General features: G+C 41.3%; 1 protein-coding gene across 3 annotated transcripts in view; it reads left to right on the top strand.

The window, feature by feature from the left end:
* The first annotated feature begins 872 nt into the window (after window positions 1-872).
* LOC149218635 (uncharacterized) overlaps window positions 873-24,365 on the top strand; it is a 339,705-nt gene continuing 316,212 nt past the window's right edge. Inside the window, exon 1 of one of the 3 annotated variants that reach the window (XM_089384105.1) lies at window positions 873-1,544. In XM_089384105.1, the coding sequence (XP_089240231.1) occupies window positions 1,066-1,544 (479 nt within the window). In that variant the 5' untranslated portion in view covers window positions 873-1,065. The remainder of the gene's footprint in view (window positions 1,545-24,365) is intronic. The other 2 variants (XM_089384106.1, XM_089384104.1) reach the window with 2 other exon arrangements.

Genomic DNA, 24,365 nt, shown 5'->3' with positions numbered 1-24,365 from the left:
CAAAGATGCTAATGTAAGCTTTCTTAAAAGGCATGTTTGACTCAATTGTCCCGACCATAGAGCTTTTCACAAGTACTTTCACAACATTTATTGATACAAAAATTCTATTTGTAATTCATTTTTTTTCTCATCTTCACAATAACTTACTGATAAAAGTCGTTTCTCCCAAGTGTCGTGTCAGTGATATCTTTAGCTAATATATACCTCGTAATTTCCGTGTTCAAAATTTATTTAATGCCATTTGAAAAAACACCATTTTTTTTAAACTCCTCTCTTATGTAACTTGTGCATGCAAAGATTGCCATTACTTTGAAACATTTATATTTGTGTAATTTTCTTCTTAAATTTAACTTCCTGTTACACTTTTTAGAAGATATATAGAAACTCAAATTTCACTTGTATTTTATTGTCCATATATTTGACTTGATTATTGTCTTCCATATTTCCCACATATATTTGACTTGATTATTGTCTTCCATATTTCCCACTTCTCCTATTAACTCAACACCAAAGCTAGTTATATACACACTTTTCATTTCATCACTCGTTTCATAGGGGCAATCATATATTGTTGTCCTTATGGGCATTTCACTTGGATGTATTGTCTACACCGTTATATACACACTTTTCATAGGCTAGTTATGTACACACCTTTCATTTCATCATTCGTTTCATAGGGGCAATCATATATTGTTGGGCATTTCACTTGGATGGATTGTCTACTCGGTGTTTTTTGTGGGCAAGATTTTAATTTATCATAGTTTTTTGAGGGCAAGATTTTAATTTATCATAGTTTTTTGAAGACGTGTATTTAGGGTCCTTAAAACAACAAAAGGGAAAATTTGAAAATTTTAAAACGGGAGACTGAAAATTTTAATACGGGAGACTCGAATCCTCTTGCAGAAATTTTTAGACGGCAGACTCGAATCCTCTAGTAGAAATTTTAACCGGCAGACTCGAATCGCGGCGAGAAAGAACACAAGAGGATATGCCCACGTAGATGGAATATATAGTATCTATTTATAAATGAATCGGCTCCCTACATCCGTCTGAAACCCCAAGTGAATGACACAGGAAATGGAAGAGGCGAAGAGAAAGGTCGACAGGATGCTCAAACTCTTCGAGCTACGTCTACTGCGATGCTCTCTGGCCAACTACCGCACACTCCCTTGCGGAGCAGAGGATTATTGTGGTGAAGCAGCCGGGGATTATTGGCTTAAATCTATAAAAACTCTCGTAGACCATATTGAAAAGGGAGAGTACATTGAAGCTCTGCATTCCGAGCCTGCTCGTCTCGTTTTTGACGGCACAGTTGTCTCCGAATGCGAGAACACTAAGCAGGGAGCGGAACAGTTTTATCATCGGCTGGAAGATCGTATCGCCGACTTCCTGAGCGGCGGAGGTCACGGGACTCCATCCGGAGACAACAGCTGGCTCGATTTTGTGGACATCGCCAGCGATCCGGAGGCGCGCTGCCGAGCAATGCTAGCTATGGCCCTCGGAATAGCAGCGCTGTCCGTCTTTGTTCAGTGCAATTTGACAGGGTACGCTTGATTACTGGAACTGTCTTACTTAGTTTTTCAAAAATTTGTATTAATTCTAACACCCCACCATAACGACCATTTTATTTTCCTTTACACCAAATATTCCTGTGAGCATGTGAATCTCGGCCTTGCTTAGTGTTTCTGTGGATACTGATGCTAGCTGATTTTCAGTTGTGCAATATGACACTTCAATTTCTTTGTTCTGGTACCTGCTGTCTGACTTCGTAGTTTGAACTTTGGTTCTGGTATCGAACACTGGTTCTTTGTAAGTTGAATAAGCCAGTCACAATAAAGGGGCATATCTTGAGTTTCTTGAAGGTTCATATGATCGAGGGCTCTCCTGAAGGATATTGTTTAACATGTTGCAATGCCAGTTGATTTCCACTCTTCTTCTGTAGACGCAACGCGCCTATCTCCAAAATGGTACTATTAGACGACTTGAAAGTTGAAATCAAAAGCAAGAAATATAATAGAGGTAAAGCTTCAAATAATAGCAAAGCACAGAAAGTTGAAGGCACCTGCAGTTCCATGGAGGAAGAGCTCTCCAATGTAGTTTATCGGTTGTATTGATGAAGTGATAAGAATTGCAAAAGAGAGTCAAGGCCCCTATCTATAATTTTATACAAAGATATAGAATACCTAGCTGAAATCTTAAGTTACTAATAAAAGTAACTAGGTCCTTGTTACAAAACAATGGCCTTTTACAGTCATTGAATTATAATATCTAAATGATAAGACCAAAACATTGTTACAAAACTATGAGCTTAGATACAAAATAGCTCGGGTACATAGAGTCAAATTACATATAAGATTCTGTGGTAGGTACACAACTTGCTTAAAGATTTTACTGATTCGATGAAGCTACTCCTAAACCACACGGTGAATGAGTAATTTGTGTTATATATTCTTTCGTGCGAGCAACTCAGTCACTCTGAATTTAGGTGCCCAATCAACTTGAAGTCATCACTTTGGAGGTATTCAAATCCATAATGCAATGCACCCTTCACATGCTTTAAAATTCATTCTGTATTTTTCGTGAATATCTTTAGGACTTGCCATAAACTGTGAAAGAGTCCCAACTGCATAACTGCAATATGTTATCGGTAATAGTAAGATGGATCAAGGTTTCAAACTCCCTATCAGCTAACTGCCTATATAATGTTTCATTCTCTGGGTTCGAATCTGCATGAGTGAATAACTTGATTCCTATTTCAGTTAGAGTTGTGATTGACTCACAATAGACCATATTAAACCATTTGATCTCTTGTACGTACTTAATCTGGGACATGAAGACATAATCCAGTTTCCTTACTTTCACTCTTAAAACAACATGGAGTAGGTTTAAACCTGTCATTCAAAGGCTTTATGCAACTCATCTTTTAGTTTCTTAATCCTCTGTTTGTTGTTACTTACAATGACGAGACAATCAATTTACACTACCATGATCACGATGTAATCATCACCATTGATCGCTATGTACAAAAGTGCTGATCTCTTTTTTGCATAGAAGCTTTAGGAGCATGTTTTAACTATATGATGTGGCCTTCCACTTTCACACTGTATACTTTGTCTCCCTCTGCATAAAGTCCTGGGGATGTACACTTCATCTCCCAAATCCTCATGTAAAAGAGGAATTGTACATCCGTTTGGAGTGTGGTCCATCTAAATTGAGATGCAATGGCTAACACCATTCTAATTGAATTCATATTTGTCATATATTTAAAGATTACTTTAAAATTAATATTTACTTTATGTAGAAAACCTTTCACAAATCTTTTTGCTTATCCATTGAACCATTTCCTTATAATTTATTCTATCAACCAATCTGCAACTTAGTGCAATTGTGTCTTGAGGCATTTCTTTAAATTTTAAAGTTCTTGCTACCACAAAATCTAGCAGGTCTTGAAGAGGGAAACCCTAGAAGACAAAGAGCTAGACTAAGTGCTAACAATGGGACAATGACCAATATCACCTCAACTAAGGTTCCCTACTCTTTACGGACTTTCACTGATGGGAGGAGTCCTTGTAAGATTATGATCACCTATAATAACTATTCTAGGGTTTAAGGTGCAAGGTGATAACTTAAGACTTCTCAAGGAAGGCTTCAAGTTATGATATAAAGCTTCAAAGGACACTTTGCTCCCTAAGAGAGACTTAGGAAAAAGAAGCATGAGATCTAGGGTTTTGTGATTTTTCGTGGATAGAGGTACTTTAAAGAATCAAGGCAATGAGGAGAAAGGGCTTCTTATGATATACTACACCAAGTACCAAGCTCATACAACTCTCAAAGAAGTCCCCAAGTTGAGGAAAACTAGCTAGGGTTTCCCTCTTAGAGAAACACCTAGGGCTTGAAATTTTATGGACGATTTTCTAAGTGGATGCCCACCAAACTTGGAGGTATCATAGTCAATACCCTGGGCTTGATGCTTAGGCTCTTAGATTCCCACAAAATCTCTCACCAAGCCGTTCACTCTAAGCCCTAGTTAGCCGCCCTACCTTAAGAGGATTGAATTTTAAAGAGGAGAATTTATGGATAAGAAGAAGGTTTGACCACCAAGGACTTGGATTAGTGCGTTGCCCTTTGGGCATATGGAGTCTTAGGAGGTTCAAGGTGAGCTAAATCATCTCTTAGAATGCCTAAAATTGATGCCCTAGCTACCAATTTCAAGCTTTTACCCAATTCAAAGATAATAGAGTTTGTTGGATAGTGAAAGGATTCCTCTACTAGGAACATTCATCACATGTTGGAAATGAGTATGTTAAAATTGGCAACTAGGGCCAAAATCCATGTGGGTCATCTTATTTAGGGCAACTGATATTTTTCTTGGATCCCTCTTATCGAGAGGTGTAGGATTGATCTAAAGATCATCTGATTCCGATAAGTGTTCATGGAGTTATGAATTTATTTTTGTTATAAGAAAATTCGTCAAGGTTGGCTAGCAACTAAATAACACCCACATGTGCTCAACGTTTTAGTATAAAAAGAGATGACTTGAGAGTCATTTCACACACACTTCTCTCTTGATTTCTCTCCACTTGTCTTGGGTTTTAGTGTGAGAGAAATCTAGGAGGAAGTAGCCCTAAAACGCAGTAGGAAAGGAGGCTTAACAATTTGCCCTAGACGAAGTCCTAAAGATGCCCTAGACGCTGTCCTAAAGAAGCCCTAGACGCAGTCCTAAAGATGCCCTAGATGTTGTCCTACAGATGCCCTAGACGCAGTCTTAAATATGCCCTAGATGCTGTCCTAAAGAAGCCCTAGACGCAGTCCTAAAGATGCCTTAGACGCTGTCCTAAAGAAGCCCTAGATGCAGTCCTAAAGATGCCTTAGACGCTGTCCTAAAGAAGCCCTAGACGCGAAGCCTTAGACGCAGTCCTAAAGAAGCCCTAGATGCAGTCCTAAAGATGCCCTAGACACTGTCCGACCCTAAAGCAGCCCTAGACGCAATCTTAAGGAAGCCCTAGATGCAGTCCTAAGGATGCCCAGCCACAGTCCATTGTGCAACACACAATACAGCAAAAAGGAGCTCGTTCAGGAGGATAACTTCTGAGTTAGGCCGCAACAAAGAAAGGAAATTCCAACGTGGATTTCAGGACTATCTTAAGGGCAAACAGGGGTCCGAAAGTGTTGGAAGGGAGCTGTGATATTCATTGGGATAGCAGCAATAGGATGGTGTTGCTAACACATTGGAACAACGACAATAAGATTGGGACAACAAACACATTGGAACAACAAGCACAATTGGGACAACAACAATGACATGTGGCAACAAAGGCACAATTGGGACAACAACAATGACATGTGGCAGCAAAGGCACAATTGGGACAACAACAATGACATGTGGCAGCAAAGGCACAATGGGACAGCAACAAGGTACAACAAGGCTACAATGGGACAACAAGCAATCATAGGAGCAGTAGTCACTAACAGTGGGACAACAGTGCTAGGAATGTGACAGCAAGGTGACACATGAAGTTTGAATGCATGATAGTGCAACAAGATGCATGGGCAACATGATAGCAATGATGGCATGGTACAACAATGTCACTAACAGTGGGACAACAGTATGCCACATGGGACAGCAATGGCTAGCATGGTGCTGCTATGGCACATGGGACAACTGTGGTAGCATGGTGCAACAATGGCACATGGGACAACAGTGGTAGCATAAGGTGCAGCAGTATGATGTGTGCAGCATGGTTATGAGGTCCAACATAGTGATGATGGGTGCAGCATGGTGCAGCACGGTGAGGTGCAACATGATGACGAGGTGCAACACAATGATAGGTGAAGGAGTCACCTTGGAGAATCAGTTGAAGCAACATGTCTTCAACTGAGTTTAGCTATCTCATGTATCATCTTCTTAGAGATGATCTATGCTCTTATTTAGATATGTCAAAGTGTTGACTTATGTTGTAAATGTACTTTCTCTCTCTCTGCTGAACTATTGAAGAACATATAAGAAGAATTGATCAAGGGTTTCCCCACATTGGGGTTTGTCCCTGGCTAGCACCACATCTTGTGTCCTCTTGTCTTGGCTTGTCTTCTGTGATCTATGTTTATGTTCTATCTGCAATTTACTTTAATGCTGATGTGATTGCTAATTTGGAAAAGATATTGAGCTAACTGTGAAAATTGAAATAAATTGCTCTAAGCATAGAACACACCTAAAATTAACATGGTATCAGAGTTGAGGTGAAGACAAAGCCTAAGCAAGAGTGAAAGAGTAATCATCGAAGACAGTTGGGAAAGGACAAAAGGCTCAATGGATTCCTCATCTCTCTTCAAATTCACCAAGGGTGAAGTCAAAGCAGAGAATATTATCAGAATGGTGCAACAAAAACTTCTGATGGCCTACCTAAAGATCACTTCAATGGGAAGTCCGAATCTAAGGGTGGAAGGAAAGGCAGATGCCTTGTTTGTAATAAGTTCAGCCATCATGCGAAGGAGTGTCCGAATGGTAGGGACACATCACTTGATGATGATAACAATCATTCCAAGGACATCTTCAATGATCGAAGGAATGACAGGTAATGCAGGTCATCAAGGAAATAACTGACTCTTCAAAGAAAGCAAGGAACCCCAGGTATGAAGAATCAAATGTTGTTTCTAATAAGATAAAGAAGCGTTATCTTATATTGGCCCTCTCCTTCAGACTCTTTGGGAATTTGGCTTATTGATTATAGTGCTTCAAGGCACTTCATCGGATAGAAGGGTGCTCTCTCTAATTTGGTAGAGATGGAAACAATCGTGGGATTATACTTGGAGTCAATGCCACCTATCCCAGAAAGGGTGTAGGGAATGTTACCCCTCAATTGAATGAGGGTAACTCGATTCATTTATAAGAATCTCTTTTATGTACCTGATCGCAAGAAGAACTTGGTGTCCATTTCAGCAATGGAAGTCAAAGGTTTCAGGGCGACGTTCATCGATGGAAAGGTACGTGTTTGAAAATGAAATTTTCAAAGATGCTTTTGAGTTCAGGGTTGTATCAAGTTGTAGGAAGTCCATTGGGGACCATGTCAGCTGTCACATCTCATCTATAGCACCATAGGTTTACTTATTATGGGGCCCTACCTGATGTGAGTTAGTTGGTGATAAGTATGCCTGAATTCAAAAAGAGCATGAAGGTACATGTCTGAGATGTACCGAAGGAAAATCTTACAAGGGGACCATTCCCCTCATGAAGCAGGTCCACAAGTTTGGAACAACTTGAGGGGTTTGAGATTCATGATCAGGAATCTCATGTATGCAGGTGGAAGAAAGCCCTCTATGGCTTGAAGTAAACACCCCGGGCTTAATATGAGAAGATTGATCGCTGTCTGATGAAGTTGAGATTCACTAGGAGTGAAGCCGATCCAAACCATTGCTCGAAGGTTGTGGATGATAGACCTCTCATACTGGCACCTTCTGAGGACGACCTATTTCTGACAGGTGCAGATCCTCTCATTTGCAGAAGTAAGAGGGAGTTGGATTCCGGATTTGGAATGGTTAACTGCAAACCCGCGACTATCTCGATGGAGCTTAATTTTTAGAAGTTACGTGGAATGGATATCGGACCTGATTTGGGAAATGCCTCTGAGTTTCACAAACTCATACTAGCATTGATCTTCTTGGTGAAATCCCATCCGGATATATGTTTTGCAGTTAGCATGGTGAACTCATATATGGTTGAGCCTCACTAGATTGGTGCCAAGGATCTTCTGAGATATTTTCGGGGCAAAATCTCTCATACATTGAGATACACTGTCGGAAATATGAAGCTGCATAATTATTTGTCCCACTATCGCCTCAACTAAGGTCCCCTACTCTTTACGGACTTTCACCGATGGGAGGAGTCCTTGTAAGATTATGATCACCTATAATAGGTATTCTAGGGTTTAAGGTGCAAGGTGATAACTTAGGACTTCTCAAGGAAGGCTTCAAGCTAGGAGATAAAGCTTGAAAGGACACTTCGCTCCCTAAGAGAGACTTAGGAAAAAGAAGCATGGGATCTAGGGTTTTGTGATTTTTCGTGGATAGAGGTACTTTAAAGAATCAAGGCAATGAGGAGAAAGGGCTTCTTATGATATACTTCACCAAGTACCAAGCTCATTCACCCCTCAAAGAAGTCCCCAAGTTGAGGAAAACTAGCTAGGGTTTCCCTCTTAGAGCAACACCCAGGGCTTGAAATTTTATGGACGAAAACTAAGTGGATGCCCACCAAACTTGGAGGTCTCATAGTCAAGACCTTGGGCTTGATGCTTAGGCTCTTAGATTCCCACAAAATCTCTCACCAAGCAATTCACTCTAAGCCCTAGTTAGCCACCCTACCTTAAGAGGACCGAATTTTAAAGAGGAGAATTTATGGATAAGAAGAAGGTTTGACCACCAAGGACTTGGATTAGTGCCTTGCCCTTTGGGCATATGGAGTCTTAGGAGGCTCAAGATGAGCTAAATCGTCTCTTAGGATGCCTAAAATTGATGCCCTAGCTACCAATTTCAAGTATTTACCCACTTCAAAGATAATAGAGTTTGATGGAGAGTGAAAGGATTCCTCTACTAGGAAGATTCATCACATGTTGCACAATGAGTAAGTTGAAATTAGCAACTAGGGCCAAACTGCATGTGGGTCATCTTATTTAGGGCAGCTGATATTTTTCTTGGATCCCTCTCAGCGAAAGGTGTAGGATTGATCTAAAGATCATCCGATTCCGATAAGTATTCATGGAGTTATGAATTTATTTGTGTTATAAGACAATTCGTCTAGGTCGGCCAACAACTAAATAACACCCACATGTGCGCAACGTTTTAGTATAAAAGGAGATGACTTGAGAATCATTTTACACACACTTCTCTCTTGATTTCTCTCCACTTGTCTTGGGTATTAGTGTGAGAGAAATCTAGGAGGAAGTAGCCCTAAAACACAGGAGGAAAGGAGGCTTAACAATCTGCCCTAGACGCAGTCCTAAAGATGCCCTAGACGCTGTCCTAAAGAAGCCCTAGACGCAGTCCTAAAGATGCCCTAGACGCCGTCCTAAAGAAGCCCTAGACGCAGTCCTAAAGATGCCCTAGACGCCGTCCTAAAGAAGCCCTAGACGCAGTCCTAAAGATGCCCTAGATGTAGTCCTAAAGAAGCCCTAGACGTTGTCCTAAGGATGCCCTAGCCGCAGTCCATTGTGCAACACAATACATTAGAAAGGAGCTCGTTGAGGAGGATAACTTCTGAGTTAGGCCACAGCAAAGAAAGGAAATTCCATCGTGGATTTCAGGACTATCTTAAGGGCAAACAGGGGTCCGAAAGTGTTGGAAGGGAGCTGTGATATTCATTGGGATAACAACAGTAGGATGGTGCTGATAACACATTGGAATAACGACAATAAGATTGGGACAACAAACACATTGGGACAACAAACACAATTGGGACAACAACAATGACATGTGGCAGCAAAGGCACAATTGGGACAACAACAATGACATGTGGCAGCAAAGGCACAATTGGGATAGCAACAATGACATATGGCAGCAAAGGCACAATTGGGACAGCAGCAATGACATGTGGCAGCAAAGGCACAATGGGACAACAACAAGGTACAACAAGGCTACAATGGGACAACAAGCAATCATAGGAGCAATAGTCACTAACAGTGGGACAACAGTGCTAGGAATGTGACAGCAAGGTGACACATGAAGTTTGAATGTATGATAGTACAGCAAGATGCATGGGCAGCATGATAGCAATGATGGCATCATACAATAATGTCATTAACAGTGGGACAACAGTGTGCCACATGGGACAGCGATGGCTAGCATGGTGCTGCTATGGCACATGGGACAGTTGTGGTATCATGGTGCAACAATGGCACATGGGACAACAGTGGCAGCATAAGGTGCAACAGTATGATGTGTGCAGCATGGTTATGAGGTCCAACAAAGTGATGATGGGTGCAGCATGGTGCAGCACGGTGAGGTGTAGCATGCTGACGAGGTGCAGCACAATGATAGGTGAAGGAGTTACCTTGGAGAATCAGTTGAAGCAACATGTCTTCAGCTGAGTTCAGTTATCTCATGTATCATCTTCTTAGAGATGATCTATGCTCTTATTTAGATAAGTCAAAGTGTTGACTTATGTTGTAAATGTACTCTCTCTCTCTCTGTTGAACTATTGAAGAACCTATAAGAAAAATTGATCAAGGGTTTCCCCACATTGGGGTTTGTCCTTGGCTAGCATCACATCTTGTGTTGTGTTGTCTTGGCTTGTCTTCTGTGATCTATGTTTATGTTCTATCTGCAATTTACTTTAATGCTGATGTGATTTCTAATTTGGAAAAGATATTGAGCTAATTGTGAAAATTGAAATAAATTGCTCTAAGCATAGAACACACCTAAAATTAACATGGTATCAGAGCTGAGGTGAAGACAAAGCCCAAGCAAGAGTGAAAGAGTAATCACTGAAGATAGTTGGGAAAGGACAAAGGGCTCAATGGATTCCTCATCCCTCTTCAAATTCACAAGGGTGAAGTCGAAGCAGAGAATATTATCAGAATGGCGCAGCGGAAACTTCTAATGGCCTACCTAAAGTTCACTTCAATGGGAAGTCCGAATCTAAGGGTGGAAGGAAAGGCAGACGCCTTGTTGGTAATAAGTTCAACCATCATGTGAAGGAGTGTCTGAATGGTAGGGACACATCACTTGATGATGATAACAATCATTCCAACGACATCTTCAATGATCGAAGGAATGACAGGTAATGCAGGTCATCAAGGAAATAGCCGACTCTTCAAAGAAAGCAAGGAACCCCAGGTATGAAGAATCAAATGTTGTTTCTGATAAGATAAATAAGCGTTATCTTATATTGGCCCGCTCCTTCAAACTCTTTGGGAATCTGGCTTATTGATTGTAGTGCTTCAAGGCACTTCATCGGACAGAAGGGTGCTCTCTCTATTTTGGTAGAGATGGAAACAATCATGGGATTATACTTGGAGTCAATGCCACCTGTCCCAGAAAGGGTGTAGGGAATGTTACCCCTCAATTGAATGAGGGTAACTCGATTCATTTACAAGAATCTCTTTTATGTACCTGATTGCAAGAAGAACCTTGTGTCCATTTCGGTAATGGAAGTCAAAGGTTTTAGGGTGGCGTTCATCGATGGAAAGGTACGTGTTTGAAAATGAAATTTTCAAAGATTCTTTTGGGTTCAGGGTTGTATCAAGTTGCAGGAAATCCATTGGGGACCATGTTAGTTGTCACATCTCATCTATAGCACCGAATGTCTACTTATTATGGGGCCCTACCCGATATGAGTTAGATGGTGACCACGATGCCTGAATTCAAAAAGAGCATGAAGGTACATGTTTGAGATGTACCGAAGGAAAATCTTACAAGGGGACCATTCCCCTCATGAAGCAGGTCCACAGGTTTGGAACAACCCGAGGGGTTTGAGATTCATGATCGGGAATCTCATGTATGCAGGTGGAAGAAAGCCCTCTATGGCTTGAAGCAAACACCTCGGGCTTAATATGAGAGGATTGATAGTTGTCTGATGAAGTTGAGATTCACTAGGAGTGAAGCCGATCCAAACCATTGCTCGAAGGTTGTGGATGATAGACCTCTCATATCACCACCTTCTGAGCACGACCTATTTTTGACAGGTGCAAACCCTCTCATTTGCGGAAGTAAGAGGGAGTTGGATTCCGAATTTGGAATGGGGAACTCCAAACCCGCAACTACCTCGATGGAGCTTAATTTTTAGAAGTTATGTGGTATGGATTCCAGACCTGATTCGGGAAATGCCTTTGAGTTTCACAAACTCATACTAGCATTGATGTTCTTGGTGAACTCTCGTCCGGATATATGTTTTGCAGTTAGCATGGTGAACTCATATATGGTTGAGCCTGACTAGATTGGTGCCAAGGATCTTCTGAGATATCTTTGGGGCACAATCTCTCATACATTGAGATACACTGCCGGAAATATGACGCTGCATGATTATTCAACCCATTATCACCTCAACGAAGGTCCCCTACTCTTTACGGACTTTCATCGATGGGAGGAGTCCTTGTAAGATTATGATCACCTATAATAGGTATTCTAGGGTTTAAGGTGCAAGGTGATAACTTAAGACTTCTCAAGGGCTTCAAGCTATGATATAAAGCTTCAAAGGACACTTCGCTCCCTAAGAGAGACTTAGGAAAAAGAAGCATGAGATCTAGGGTTTTGTGATTTTTCGTGGATAGAGGTACTTTAAAGAATCAAGGCAATGAGGAGAAAGGGCTTCTTATGATATACTTCACCAAGTACAAAGCTCATACAACCCTCAAAGAAGTCCCCAAGTTGAGGAAAACTAGCTAGGGTTTCTCTCATAGAGCAACTCCCATGGCTTGAAATTTTATGGATGAAAACTAAGTGGATGCCCACCAAACTTGGAGGTCTCATAGTCAAGACCCTGGGCTTGATGCTGAGGCTCTTAGATTCCCACAAAATCTCTCACCAAGCAATTCACTGTAAGCCCTAGTTAGCCGCCCTACCTTAAGCAGACCAAATTTTAAAGAGAATTTATGGATAAGAAGAAGGTTTGACCACCAAGGACTTGGATTAGTGCCTTGCCTTTTGGGCATATGGAGTCTTAGGAGGCTCAAGATGAGCTAAATCGTCTCTTAGGATACCTAAAATTGATGCCCTAGCTACCAATTTCAAGCATTTACCCACTTCAAAGATAATAGAGTTTGATGGAGAGTGAAAGTTCCTTTACTAGGAACATTCATCACATGTTGCACAATGAGTATGTTAAAATTGGCAACTAGGGCCAAACTCCACGTGGGTCATCTTATTTAGGGCAGCTGATATTTTTCTTGGATCCCTCTCATCGAGAGGTGTAGGATTGATCTAAAGATCATCCGATTCTGATAAGTATTCATGGAGTTATGAATTTATTTGTGTTATAAGACAATTTGTCAAGGTCGGCCAACAACTAAAGAAGACTCATATGTGCTCAATGTTTTAGTATAAAAGGAGATGACTTGAGAGCTAAGTAACCGGATTCGTTATATAGGGTCCACGAATCCGAATATGTCGTGTCGAACACAATTTGCCCAAAAATCGTGTCCAAAAAACATGACACGTCGAATCCGATTATGACATGTCAAATCCCAAGCGTGTCACGAAATTCACCAGCGTGTCACGATTTTTGACATCGTGTCCTGTTTTCCAGGACTTGTTTGGCGGAAAAGTGACCCGCGCGGGTATGAAAAGGCCGCATTTGTTCATTACAACCACGTTGTTTATCATTTGGAAAGCGTTGTTTGAGCTGTTGGCAAGTGGAGAAGGGTTTGGAGCAAGGAGTTAAGGGAGTAGAGCGTTCGGCAAGGAGATTCAAGCACCAGGTAAGTGCATTTCAGCTCCATTTTTTTGCATTTCTTATTCTATTACAGCAATTTGTATATGATTTTTTGTTTACAAATTTGTGCATGTTTTGTTCATTTCTTTTACAGTATTCATGGCTCAATCAAAGGCAGCAATTAGGGGGCAAAGGAAGGGCAAGAATGTCATGGGTGGAGATGCCCCTCCTCCCCCAATATCATCAGAGTCTGCTGCAAGTAATGTTGAGGGAAGAGGAGGACCTAAAGACAATGATAAATATCCATTGTGGAAATATGTCACAAGAGAGGATGGGACAAACACCAAGGGAAAGGGAGGAGGCAATGTGCAATGGAAATGCAACTTTTGTCACATTTCTTTCAAAAGCACATATTACTGTGTGAAAGCATATTTGTTGGCTTTACGGGTTGTGGGATTGGAGCTTGTAAAGCTGTTCCTTTACAAAAGAGAAAAGAATTGGAAAAGAAGTCCAATGTTGGTATGGAACATGTGGCTTCAAAATCAAGAAAACCCAAGAATGAAGACCCCCTTCCATTTTTTAGGAAAGCCACCACCAAATTTCCATTTGAGAGTTCTACTTCTACTGGGGGACAAGCAACAAAAAGAAGAGCACTTGGTCCAATGGACAAGATTTTCCAAAAAGAGAGACAGGAAGAGCTTGATCTCACCATTGCCTTCTTCTTCTATCAAAACTTCATATCATTTAATGTTGCACGCTCACCTCTATTTATTGAGATGTGCCGAGTTCTAACTCAAGGGGCTCCAACAGGGTATGTGCCTCCTGGGTCAGAGAAGCTGAGAACCACATTGTTGACGAAGGCAAAAAAGAGGTGCAAAAAATGATTGAGCCTATTGTAGCATCATGGCCAACATCTGGGGTTAGCATTGTTTCTGATGGATGGACAGATCCAGCACGACACCCAATCATCAACTTTATGGTGTCTTCCTTGAGTGGTCTAGTTTTCATGAAAGCAGTGGATACACTTGGCGAATACAAGGATGCACAATTTATTGGTGAGTTATTTATTAAAGTTATTGAAGATGTAGGTGTTGATTCTTGTGTGCAAATTATTACAAATAATGCACCTGTTTGCAAGGCTGCTGGCATGATTGTGGAAGCTAAATATCCACAAGTGTTTTGTACACCTTGCATTGTCCATTCATTGAACTTAGCACTGAAATCCATTGCTTCTGATGTGCTTTGGACTGGAAGCATTATTGAGGATGCAAGACATATCCGTAACTTTGTGCAAAATCATACAAATGCTCTCACTATCTACAAGGAGTACACCAATCTATCATTGTTGAAGATTGCTGATACACGATTTGCCTCTTCATTCATGATGTTGAAGAGGTTGAGGGAGGTCAAGACTGCTCGTGGGGCCATGGTTATTTCTGAGTTTTGGTCTTTTTGGAGAAAGACAGATCAAGTAGCCTCTAAAAGAGTGAAGGACACAGTGTTAGATGATGCTTGGTGGGAGAGGGTAGATCTAATTATTCGGATCATGGACCCTATCATTTCTTTGCTTCGATTTGCAGATACAGACAAACCCATCCTAGGAGAGGTTTATGAGGGATGGGATTCCATGATTGAGTCTGTGAGGAGCATTATTCTACAGAGTGAGTGCCCCGAGTATGAGACATCACCAGAGGCCTTTTGTGATACTATACAGAATATTCTTGTCAGCAGATGGGACAAGAATTGTACACCTTTACATTGTTTGGCTCACTCATTGAACCCCAAATACTACAACCATGAGTGGCTGAATGGTGGACCTTCCCGCAGATTCCCTCCTCACATGGATGGTGAAATCTCAAAGGGGAGGAAAGAGGCATTTAGGCGGATTTTTCAGGATAGTGAATTGCTTGCTGAGGTGGAGGATGCCTTTGCAGAGTTTTCCACTGGCGGTGGTCGATTTGGAGGTTATGATGTGATTAGAGACAGGGGGGCTAAGAAGCCCTATTCTTGGTGGGCAAATCATGGGGCAACAAGCCCTCCTCTTCAGCAGTTAGCCATGAGGCTCCTCTCTCAGGTGACTTCATCCTCTTGTTGCGAGAGGAATTGGAGCACATATGGGAATTTGTATAGTGTGAAGAAGAGCAGGGTTGAGCAGTCCAGGGCAGAGACAATGGTGTATGTGCACACCAACCTTCATCTTATTTACAGGTAGAGGGAAGAGTGGTTAAGGGGAAAGACAAAGATGTGGGATGTCTTTTCTGATGATATGGGTCTAGACACCAGTGCTGAGTTGGCATTGGCCAACATGGATCTCAATGATCTAGTGCTAGACCCTGTTATATTTGATGACTTAGAGGAGTCATCCTCCGCACCAACAGATGCAGAGGTGACTATGGATACAGGATAGGAGGAGGATGCAGAGGAGAGCAGTGGGGACCATGATGATGAGGACATTGATGCTGATGATGAGGATTGATGCCTTGAGGCTTGTATACTTGTAGTTGTTTTATATTTTCTATTTATATTTGCCATTGGCATTGCACCAGCACTACCTATGTAACACATTTTGATTTGATGACTTAATGAGAAAACTACAGTTGTCAGTGTGTTTATCTTACTATCTTGTAGTTGTAAGTTGTCTTTCAGTTATGAATTATGAATAATGATTTATGTGACTAGTACCACTGACATGTATTTGAATTTTGTATGTACTATGCATACTATAGATGAAGATCTATGTTTGAAATCAATAAATTTGTATCATTAGTTAAAATTTGTGTAAGAAAGATCTACTTTTTAATATATATATATATATATATTTTAATAAAATAATATATAATGAATCCTACGTGTCCTGTTCCGGGGGGTCAACGTGTCCGAATTCGACACCACGAATCCCGAATCCTACGAATCTCGAATCCCCGTGTCAGGTGACTTAGCTTGAGAGTCATTTCACACACATTTCTCTCTTGATTTCTCTCCACTTGTTTTGGGTTTTAGTGTGAGAGAAATCTAGGAGGAAGTAGCCCTAAAACACAAGAGGAAAGGAGGATTAACAATTTGCCCTAGACGTAGTCCTAAAGATGCCCTAGATGCTATCCTAAACAAGCCCTAGACGCAGTCCTAAAGATGCCCTAGACGCAGTCCTAAAGAAGCCCTAGACGCTGTCCTAAAGATGCCCTAGACACAGTCCTAAAGATGCCCTAGACGCTGTCCTAAAGAAGCCCTAGACGCAGTCCTAAGGAAGCCCTAGACGCAGTCCTAAGGATGCCCTAGCCGCAGTCCATTGTGCAACACACAATACATCAGAAAGGAGCTCGTTGAGGAGGATAACTTCTGAGTTAGGCCGCAGCAAAGAAAGGAAATTCCAGCGTGGATTTCAGGACTATCTTAAGGGCAAACAGGGGTCTGAAAGTGTTGGAAGGGAGCTGTGATATTCATTGGGATAACAACAATAGGATGGTGCTGCTAACACATTGGAACAACGACAATAAGATTGGGACAACAAACACATTGGGACAACAAACACATTGGAACAACAAGCACAATTGGGACAACAACAATGACATTTGCCAGCAAAAGCACAATTGGGACAACATCAATGACATGTGGCAGCAAAGGCATAATTGGGACAACAACAATGACATGTGGCAGCAAAGGCACAATGGGACAGCAACAAAGTACGACAAGGCTACAATAGGACAACAAGCAATCATAGGAGCAACAGTCATTAACAGTGGGACAACAGTGCTAAGAATGTGACAGCAAGGTGACACATGAAGTTTGAATGCATGATAGTGTAGCAAGATGCATGGGCAGCATGATAGCAAAGATGGCATGGTACAGTAATGTCACTAACTTGGGACAACAATATGCCACATGGGACTGCAATGGCTAGCATGGTGCTGCTATGGCATGGGACAACTGTGGTATCATGGTGCAACAATGACACATGGGACAATAGTGGCAGATAAGGTGCAACAATATGATGTGTGCATCATGGTTATGAGGTCCAGCATAGTGATGATGGGTGCAACATGGTGAGCACGGTGAGGTGCAGCATGATGATGAGGTGCAACACAATGATAGGTGAAGGAGTCACCTTGGAGAATCAGTTGAAGCAGCGTGTCTTCAACTGAGTTCAAATATCTCATGTATCATCTTCTTAGAGATAATCTATGCTCTTATTTAGATAAGTCAAAGTGTTGACTTATGTTGTAAATGTACTCTCTCTCTCTCTGCTGAACTATTGAAGAACATATAAGAAGAATTGATCAAGGGTTTCCCCACATTGGGGTTTGTCCTTGGCTAGCATCACATCTTGTGTCCTCTTGTCTTGGCTTGTCTTCTATGATCTATGTTTATGTTCTATCTGCAATTTACTTTAATGCTGACGTGATTGCTAATTTGGAAAAGATATTGAGCTAACTGTGAAAATTGAAATATATTGCTCTAAGCATAAAACACACCTAAAATTAACATGGTATCAGAGCTGAGGTGAAGACAAAGTGCAAGCAAGAGTGAAAGAGTAATCACCGAAGACAGTTGGGAAAGGACAAAAGGTTCAATGGATTCCTCATCCCTCTTCATATTCACCAAGGGTGAAATCGAAGCAAATAATATTATCAGAATGGCACAGCGGAAACTTCTGATGGCCTACCCAAAGTTCACTTCAATGGGAAGTCCGAATCTCAGTGTGGAAGAAAAGGCAGATGCCTTGTTTGTAATAAGTTCGGCCATCATGCGAAGGAGTGTCCGAATGGTAGGGACACATCACTTGATGATGATGCACATCACTTGATGATGATAACAATCATTCCAAGGACATCTTTAACGATCGAAGGAATGACAGGTAATGTAGGTCATCAATGAAATAACCGACTCTTCAAAGAAAGCAAGGAACCCCAGGTATGAAGAATCAAATGTTGTTTCTGATAAGATAAAGAAGCATTATCTTATATTGGCCCACTCCTTCGCTCCCTAAGAGAGACTTAGGAAAAAGAAGCATGATATCTAGGGTTTTGTGATTTTTCGTGGATAAAGGTACTTTAAAGAATCAAGGCAATGAGGAGAAAGGGCTTCTTATGATATACTTCACCAAGTACCAAGCTCATACAACCCTCAAAGAAGTCCCTAAGTTGAGGAAAACTAGCTAGGGTTTCCCTCTTAGAGCAACACCTAGGGCTTGAAATTTTATGGACGAAAATGAAGTGGATGCCCACCAAACTTGGAGGTCTCATAGTTAAGACTCTGGGCTTGATGCTTAGGCTCTTAGATTCCCACAAAATCTCTCACCAAGCAATTCACTCTAAGCCCTAGTTAGCCGCCCTACCTTAAGAGGACCGCATTTTAAAGAGGAGAATTTATGGATAAGAAGAAGGTTTGACCACCAAGGACTTGGATTAGTGCCTTGCCCTTTGGGCATATGGAGTCTTAGGAGGCTCAAGATGAGCTAATCGTCTCTTAGGATGCCTAAAATTGATGCCCTAGCTACCAATTTCAAGCATTTACCCACTTTAAAGATAATAGAGTTTGATGGAGAGTGAAAGGATTCCTCTACTAGGAACATTCATCACATTTTGTACAATGAGTAATATATGCAATGCTCAACTAGAAAACCTTTCCAAAATTAATTTTCAACAACTAGGGCACAATTTAGCATATTCTAGAAGCAACAATTCCATACATTAGACAATTCAGTAAAGAAAATTCATCACATTAAGCACTTACAAGACAACATGCAATATAACCATGCATGATCCAAGAAGTAGTTCCAAAGACAAGAACGATTAACTTCCAAACATTGAAATGTAGAAATTCCTTGAAATTTGATCTTCTTGAATGAACAAATCTAAAACTAATTTGTAACCCAAGACACAAAGTTTTCTCTATTTAATTTGCAATGGAATAAGATAGAAATAAAACACAGTCACACGATAGCAAAACACAATATTTTTATAGGGAACCCAACTGGGAAAACCCTTTGCTTGTTTGGGAATTTTATTGATAGAAGAATGAGCAATAGATCTCTTACAATGCAACTTTTTTTCAATAGACAACCAATGGTTCTCCTTGCCTGAACTAGGCTTGTAACACCTGCAAGTAGCCTTGATCTCACTCCGTAAATCCTTGCGCACTTTTGGAGTCCTATTTCCTTCCGCATAAATCCCTATTTTCTAGTGCAATAGGTGCTCCTATTAACTAGTGGATACTCCCTATTTCCTAGCGCAATTGCTGCACAAATTCCTTGCCTTCAGTAATTCACACATGCTTCTCTTGATACCCTTACGCTCACAAGCTCGCACACAAACTTGTGTATACAATAATGATACACCTCATGCCTTGGTCCTCATAAGCAAATCGAATAGGCTAAATCTTGCAAGTGTTTATTTCTGGAAATCGAACTGGTGATTGATGAGTTAACTGAGTCTAATTGACTCATGTAACTCATCTTGCCCCAATTTAGAACTTGAGACTCACACATGTCAGTTTCCAAAACAAACTCGCACTAAGAGACTAAATTGAGCCTCCACTCGAGTGCATTTGTCGAACTACTTCATAACTTGTCCTAATTTTTAGGGAACTTGAACATGCTAAAGAAGGACTCGTTGAGGTGTCTTTGGTTAAGGCACAAGTCAAAGAAGACCTTCACACGCTACTTTTCAACACAAAATGCATCCACAAGATCTCCAATAGCCGAAAGAAACAAGTGCGAGTTCTTGTCAAGAAGTCGAATTCCAAGTGTGATGACGATGAGAGACTAAATGAGGCCTCTCGTATTTATACATTTCCAATAAAGTGTAATTTTAGCCTAAAGCCCCTCTTAGTTGTCAAATGATGGGCAAAAACTAAGTGTGGTTACAAGCCAACCACATAGCCAATGTGAAATCATGAAAGTTAACCCACATGAGGGCTGCAATGCTGACGTCATTACTGCGTGGGCCTCTTGGAGGCATGCACTGAGTTCTCTTAGTGCCAAATTGAGTCAAGAGGGCTCCAAAAATCATCCTCTAGGGATTGGCCCCTAGATATCCATGCAAGTCAAAGTGTGGAGTACAGTTTTATGTTTGGGGCACAAAATGGGTCTCATGGGGCTCCTGGTGACCTAATAGACTGGTTCAACTCCAATGTTGAGGGCTCAGAGTATGGTGCTAGCCCTCCCATTTCTCAAGGGGTGAGATAACCTCATCTAGGCCTTTGATCAACTGCCAAACTATAAGAGCATCGCTAGGCCGACTGGGGGCATACTGGTCCAAGTGCATCGTCTCATGAATAATGTGGGGCAAAGTGCAAACTATTGTGGTGTTGAAGGCTGAATGTGCCCATGGAATGGAGTGATGCTCTGTAAGTGATAGGAGTCCCATGGCTCTCAATGCTTCACCTGTGGGGTGTCACATGCTCCTCTAGTGGACTTAAGGCCCCAATTAAGTTGCCCAACTCATGATGAAACCACTTGCCAATCACACATAATTTATGGATAAGAAGAAGGTTTGACCACCAAGGACTTCGATTAGTGCCTTTCCCTTTGGGCATATGGAGTCTTAGGAGGCTCAAAATGAGCTAAATCGTCTCTAAGGAGGCCTAAAATTGATGCGCTAGCTACCAGTTTCAAGCATTTACCCACTTCAAAGATAACAGAGTTTGATGGAGAGTTTAAGGATTCTTCTACTAGGAACATTCATCACATGTTGTACAATGGGTAATATATGCAATGCTCAACTAGAAAGCCTTTCCAAAATTAATTTTCAACAACTAGGGCACAATTTAGCATATTCTAGAAGAAACAATTCGATACATTAGACAATTCAATAAAGAAAATTCATCACATTAAGCACTTACAAGACAACATGCAATATAACCATCCATGATCCAAGAAATAGCGCCAAAGACAAGAACGAATTAACTTCCAAACATTGAAATGTAGAAATTCCTTGAAAATTTTGATCTTCTTGAATGAACAAATCTAAAACTATATTGTAGCCTAAGACACAAAGTTTTCTCTATTTAATTTGCAATTGAATAAGATAGAAATAAAACACAGTCACACGATAGAAAAACACAATATTTTTATAGGCAACCCAACTAGGAAGACCCTCTGCTTGTTTGAGAATTTTATTGATAGAAGAATGAGCAATAAATCTCTTACAATGCAATTTTTTTCAATAGACAACCAATGGTTCTCCTTGCCTAAAGTAGGATTGAAACACCTGCAAGTAGCCTTAATCTCACTCCGTAAATCCTTGCGCTCTTCTGGAGTCCTATTTCCTTGCGCATAAATTCCTATTTTCTAGTGCAATAGGTGCTTCTATTGAATATGGGATGCTCCCTATTTCCTAGCGCAATTGCTGCACGAATTCCTCGCCTTCAATAATGCACACATGCTTCTCTTGGCACCCTTACTCTCACAAGCTCGCACACAAACTTGTGTATACAATAATGATATAACTCGTGCCTTGGTCCTCATAAGCAAATTGAATAGGCTAAATCTGGTAAGTGTTTATTTCTAGAAATCGAACTAGTGATTGATGAGCTAACTGAGTCTAATTGACTCATGTAACTCATCTTGCCCCAATTTTGAAGTTGAGACTCACACATGTCAGTTTCCAAAACAAACTCCCACTAGGAGACACTAAATTGAGCCTCCCACTCCAGTGCATCGGTTGAACTGCTCATAACTCATCCTAATTTTTAGGGAACTCGAGCATGCTAAAGAAGGACTCATTGAGGTCTCTTTGATTAAGGCCCAAGTAAAAGAAGACCTTCACACACTACTTTTCAACACGAAATGCATCCACAAGATCTCCAATAGCCAAAAGAAACAAGTGCGAGTTCTTGTCAAGAAGTCGAATTCCAAGTGTGATGACAATGAGAGACTAAATGAGGCCTCTCATATTTATACATGTCCAATAAAGTATAATTTTAGCCTAAAGCTCCTCTTAGTTGTCAAATGATGGGCAAAAACTAAGTGTGGTTACAAGCCAACCACATAGCAAATGTGAAATCATAAAAGTTAACCTACAAAAGGGCCGCAATGCAGACATCATTACTGTGTGGGCCTCTTGGACATACTTCTTGAGGAGGGGGGAGATCAATGGGCTTAGGTGGCTTACCTAGGTGTCTAGTCTTTGGTTGTTGGTCAGGACACGGGAAAGGATCCAAATCCTCGACAGGAATGGGGAGTTGGGATTCCCTATACAAGATGAATGGGGTTCTGTCAGGTTGGGAAATGGTAGCATATGATAAGTCCATTTCTAATTGGCCACCTATGGATGCGCCCCACTTTCTAGATAACAACATGCCCCATGCATCAGGGATATCAATCACCACAAACATTCTTATAAGGTTGAGTTATCTCCTGCTCTAATTGGTTTATAACTCTCAATGGCATGATGTTTGCAGCGGCCCCAGATTCCAACATACAATTGTGGTGGAGTAAGCTGCTTATAGATAACGTTAATAAGAATGGTCCATGCCCAGGATTAGTCTTAGACACGTGAATGTTTTGCAACATATGTTCATCATCATCGAGCCTTAAAGGCTTCTTGACCTGCCTTCTTTGAGTGGGAAGCTTTACAATCTCTTTTATAGGTACTTGCATGGTTGTTTTTCCCACAATGCTGCTAGCATCAATGTCTAACTCAACTCCTTTGATTTTGGATTTGTGCTTAGGCTCTCTTTGGGCCTTCTCTTCAGAAGGGGCTTCCTTTGAGCTCACTTGGGTTTGTTTTGTTTATTTTGGGTAGCATTGGATGTGCTCTAGCCTTGAAAATTGGTGGAGAGGCTAAGGCACATGAGATCTCCAAGACCCAGAAATCGTTTGGAGAAATTCCACACGAATGAGGAGTTATTAAAATAATTAATATTTCTAATGAGTTCCCAAGTCTAACTCGGGAAAATAAAAATATTAATGTGTATTAATAAAATATGGGTGAGAAAGTTCTAAGTGACGAGGATCAAGCCAGTTCTAATCTTAGCCATTGATTAGGGACTTAATCTCGACTATTGATTCGTCAACATGAAAAGTATAAGAGGAGGCTTGAGGGTCAGTTGGAGACACACTAAGTGATCAAAAATTCGATTTTTCTGGGGCGAGGTTTGCTGAGGAAATCGAGTTAGTGATCAGAGTTTCAGTGAGGGGCAGTTCAGCAAGGGATTTTCATCCGAGGTTGAAGAATACATAGCAGAGAGGCAGTGCAGTGCTGGGAGAGACAGCGTAGGCCCTAGAAGGGCTGACGTAGAGGCCGAAGAGCTGACGCAGAGGACGCAAAAGGTTGACGTAGGTGACGCTGGGCTTCAGAGGTAGCGCTGGGGAGAATCTGTGGGGCACACTGGGAGCGGATCAATAGATTCTGAGCTGGGAGAGGGTGACGCAGCCCTTGGAGGAGTGACGCAGTTCCAAAGTAGTGCTTGGAGTAGCTTTCGCTGTCCAGCATAGGGAACAACCAGAGTCGCTGTGGGGTTTGATCATCCGCTTGCTGATTTGTCGGAATATCTGTTTCCAGATAGAGGTACTACTGCTAAGGATATTCTCTGTTGGGTGAGCCTTTTTTGGCACCCTAGGTGTATTCATGAAATCTGCTTAATAATACAAACCCTCTATATGTTGCACCGGTTTTCCCGGTTTTCCCGAGTATGATTGTCCAAAATTAACGGTGTCCCTTGTGTTATTGTCTTAGTGTATTTCAACGCATGATCTGTATATTTGTTGAGGCTGCAATAGTGTTTACTTCGATGTTTATGCAATTAAGTAACTTGTTAATGTAAAGAACAAGTAGGAGATTGTAAACCAGTAATTGTAGTAGGGGTTTCTGATGTGTTAGATTCAGGAATTTTCACATGGTATCAGAGCGACTGCAGATCATAGGCGATTGAGGACACCAACCGAGAAAATGTGAGAATTTGCAGCAGAGAAGCAATTGTCCCGAGAGACAGCGCTGTTCCAGAGCTGAAGAGGCAAGAGGAGTGACGCAGTGCAGAGAGAGTGACGCAGAGGCTCACGCAGTGCCTG

The sequence above is a fragment of the Pinus tabuliformis genome, chromosome Q (assembly GCF_031772625.1).
Source record: "Pinus tabuliformis cultivar Carrire ecotype Pingquan chromosome Q, CPIR1, whole genome shotgun sequence".
Taxonomy (NCBI): Eukaryota; Viridiplantae; Streptophyta; class Pinopsida; order Pinales; family Pinaceae; genus Pinus; species Pinus tabuliformis.
Note: the sequence above shows the minus strand (reverse complement) of the source record. Positions and strands in the feature narration are given on the sequence as shown.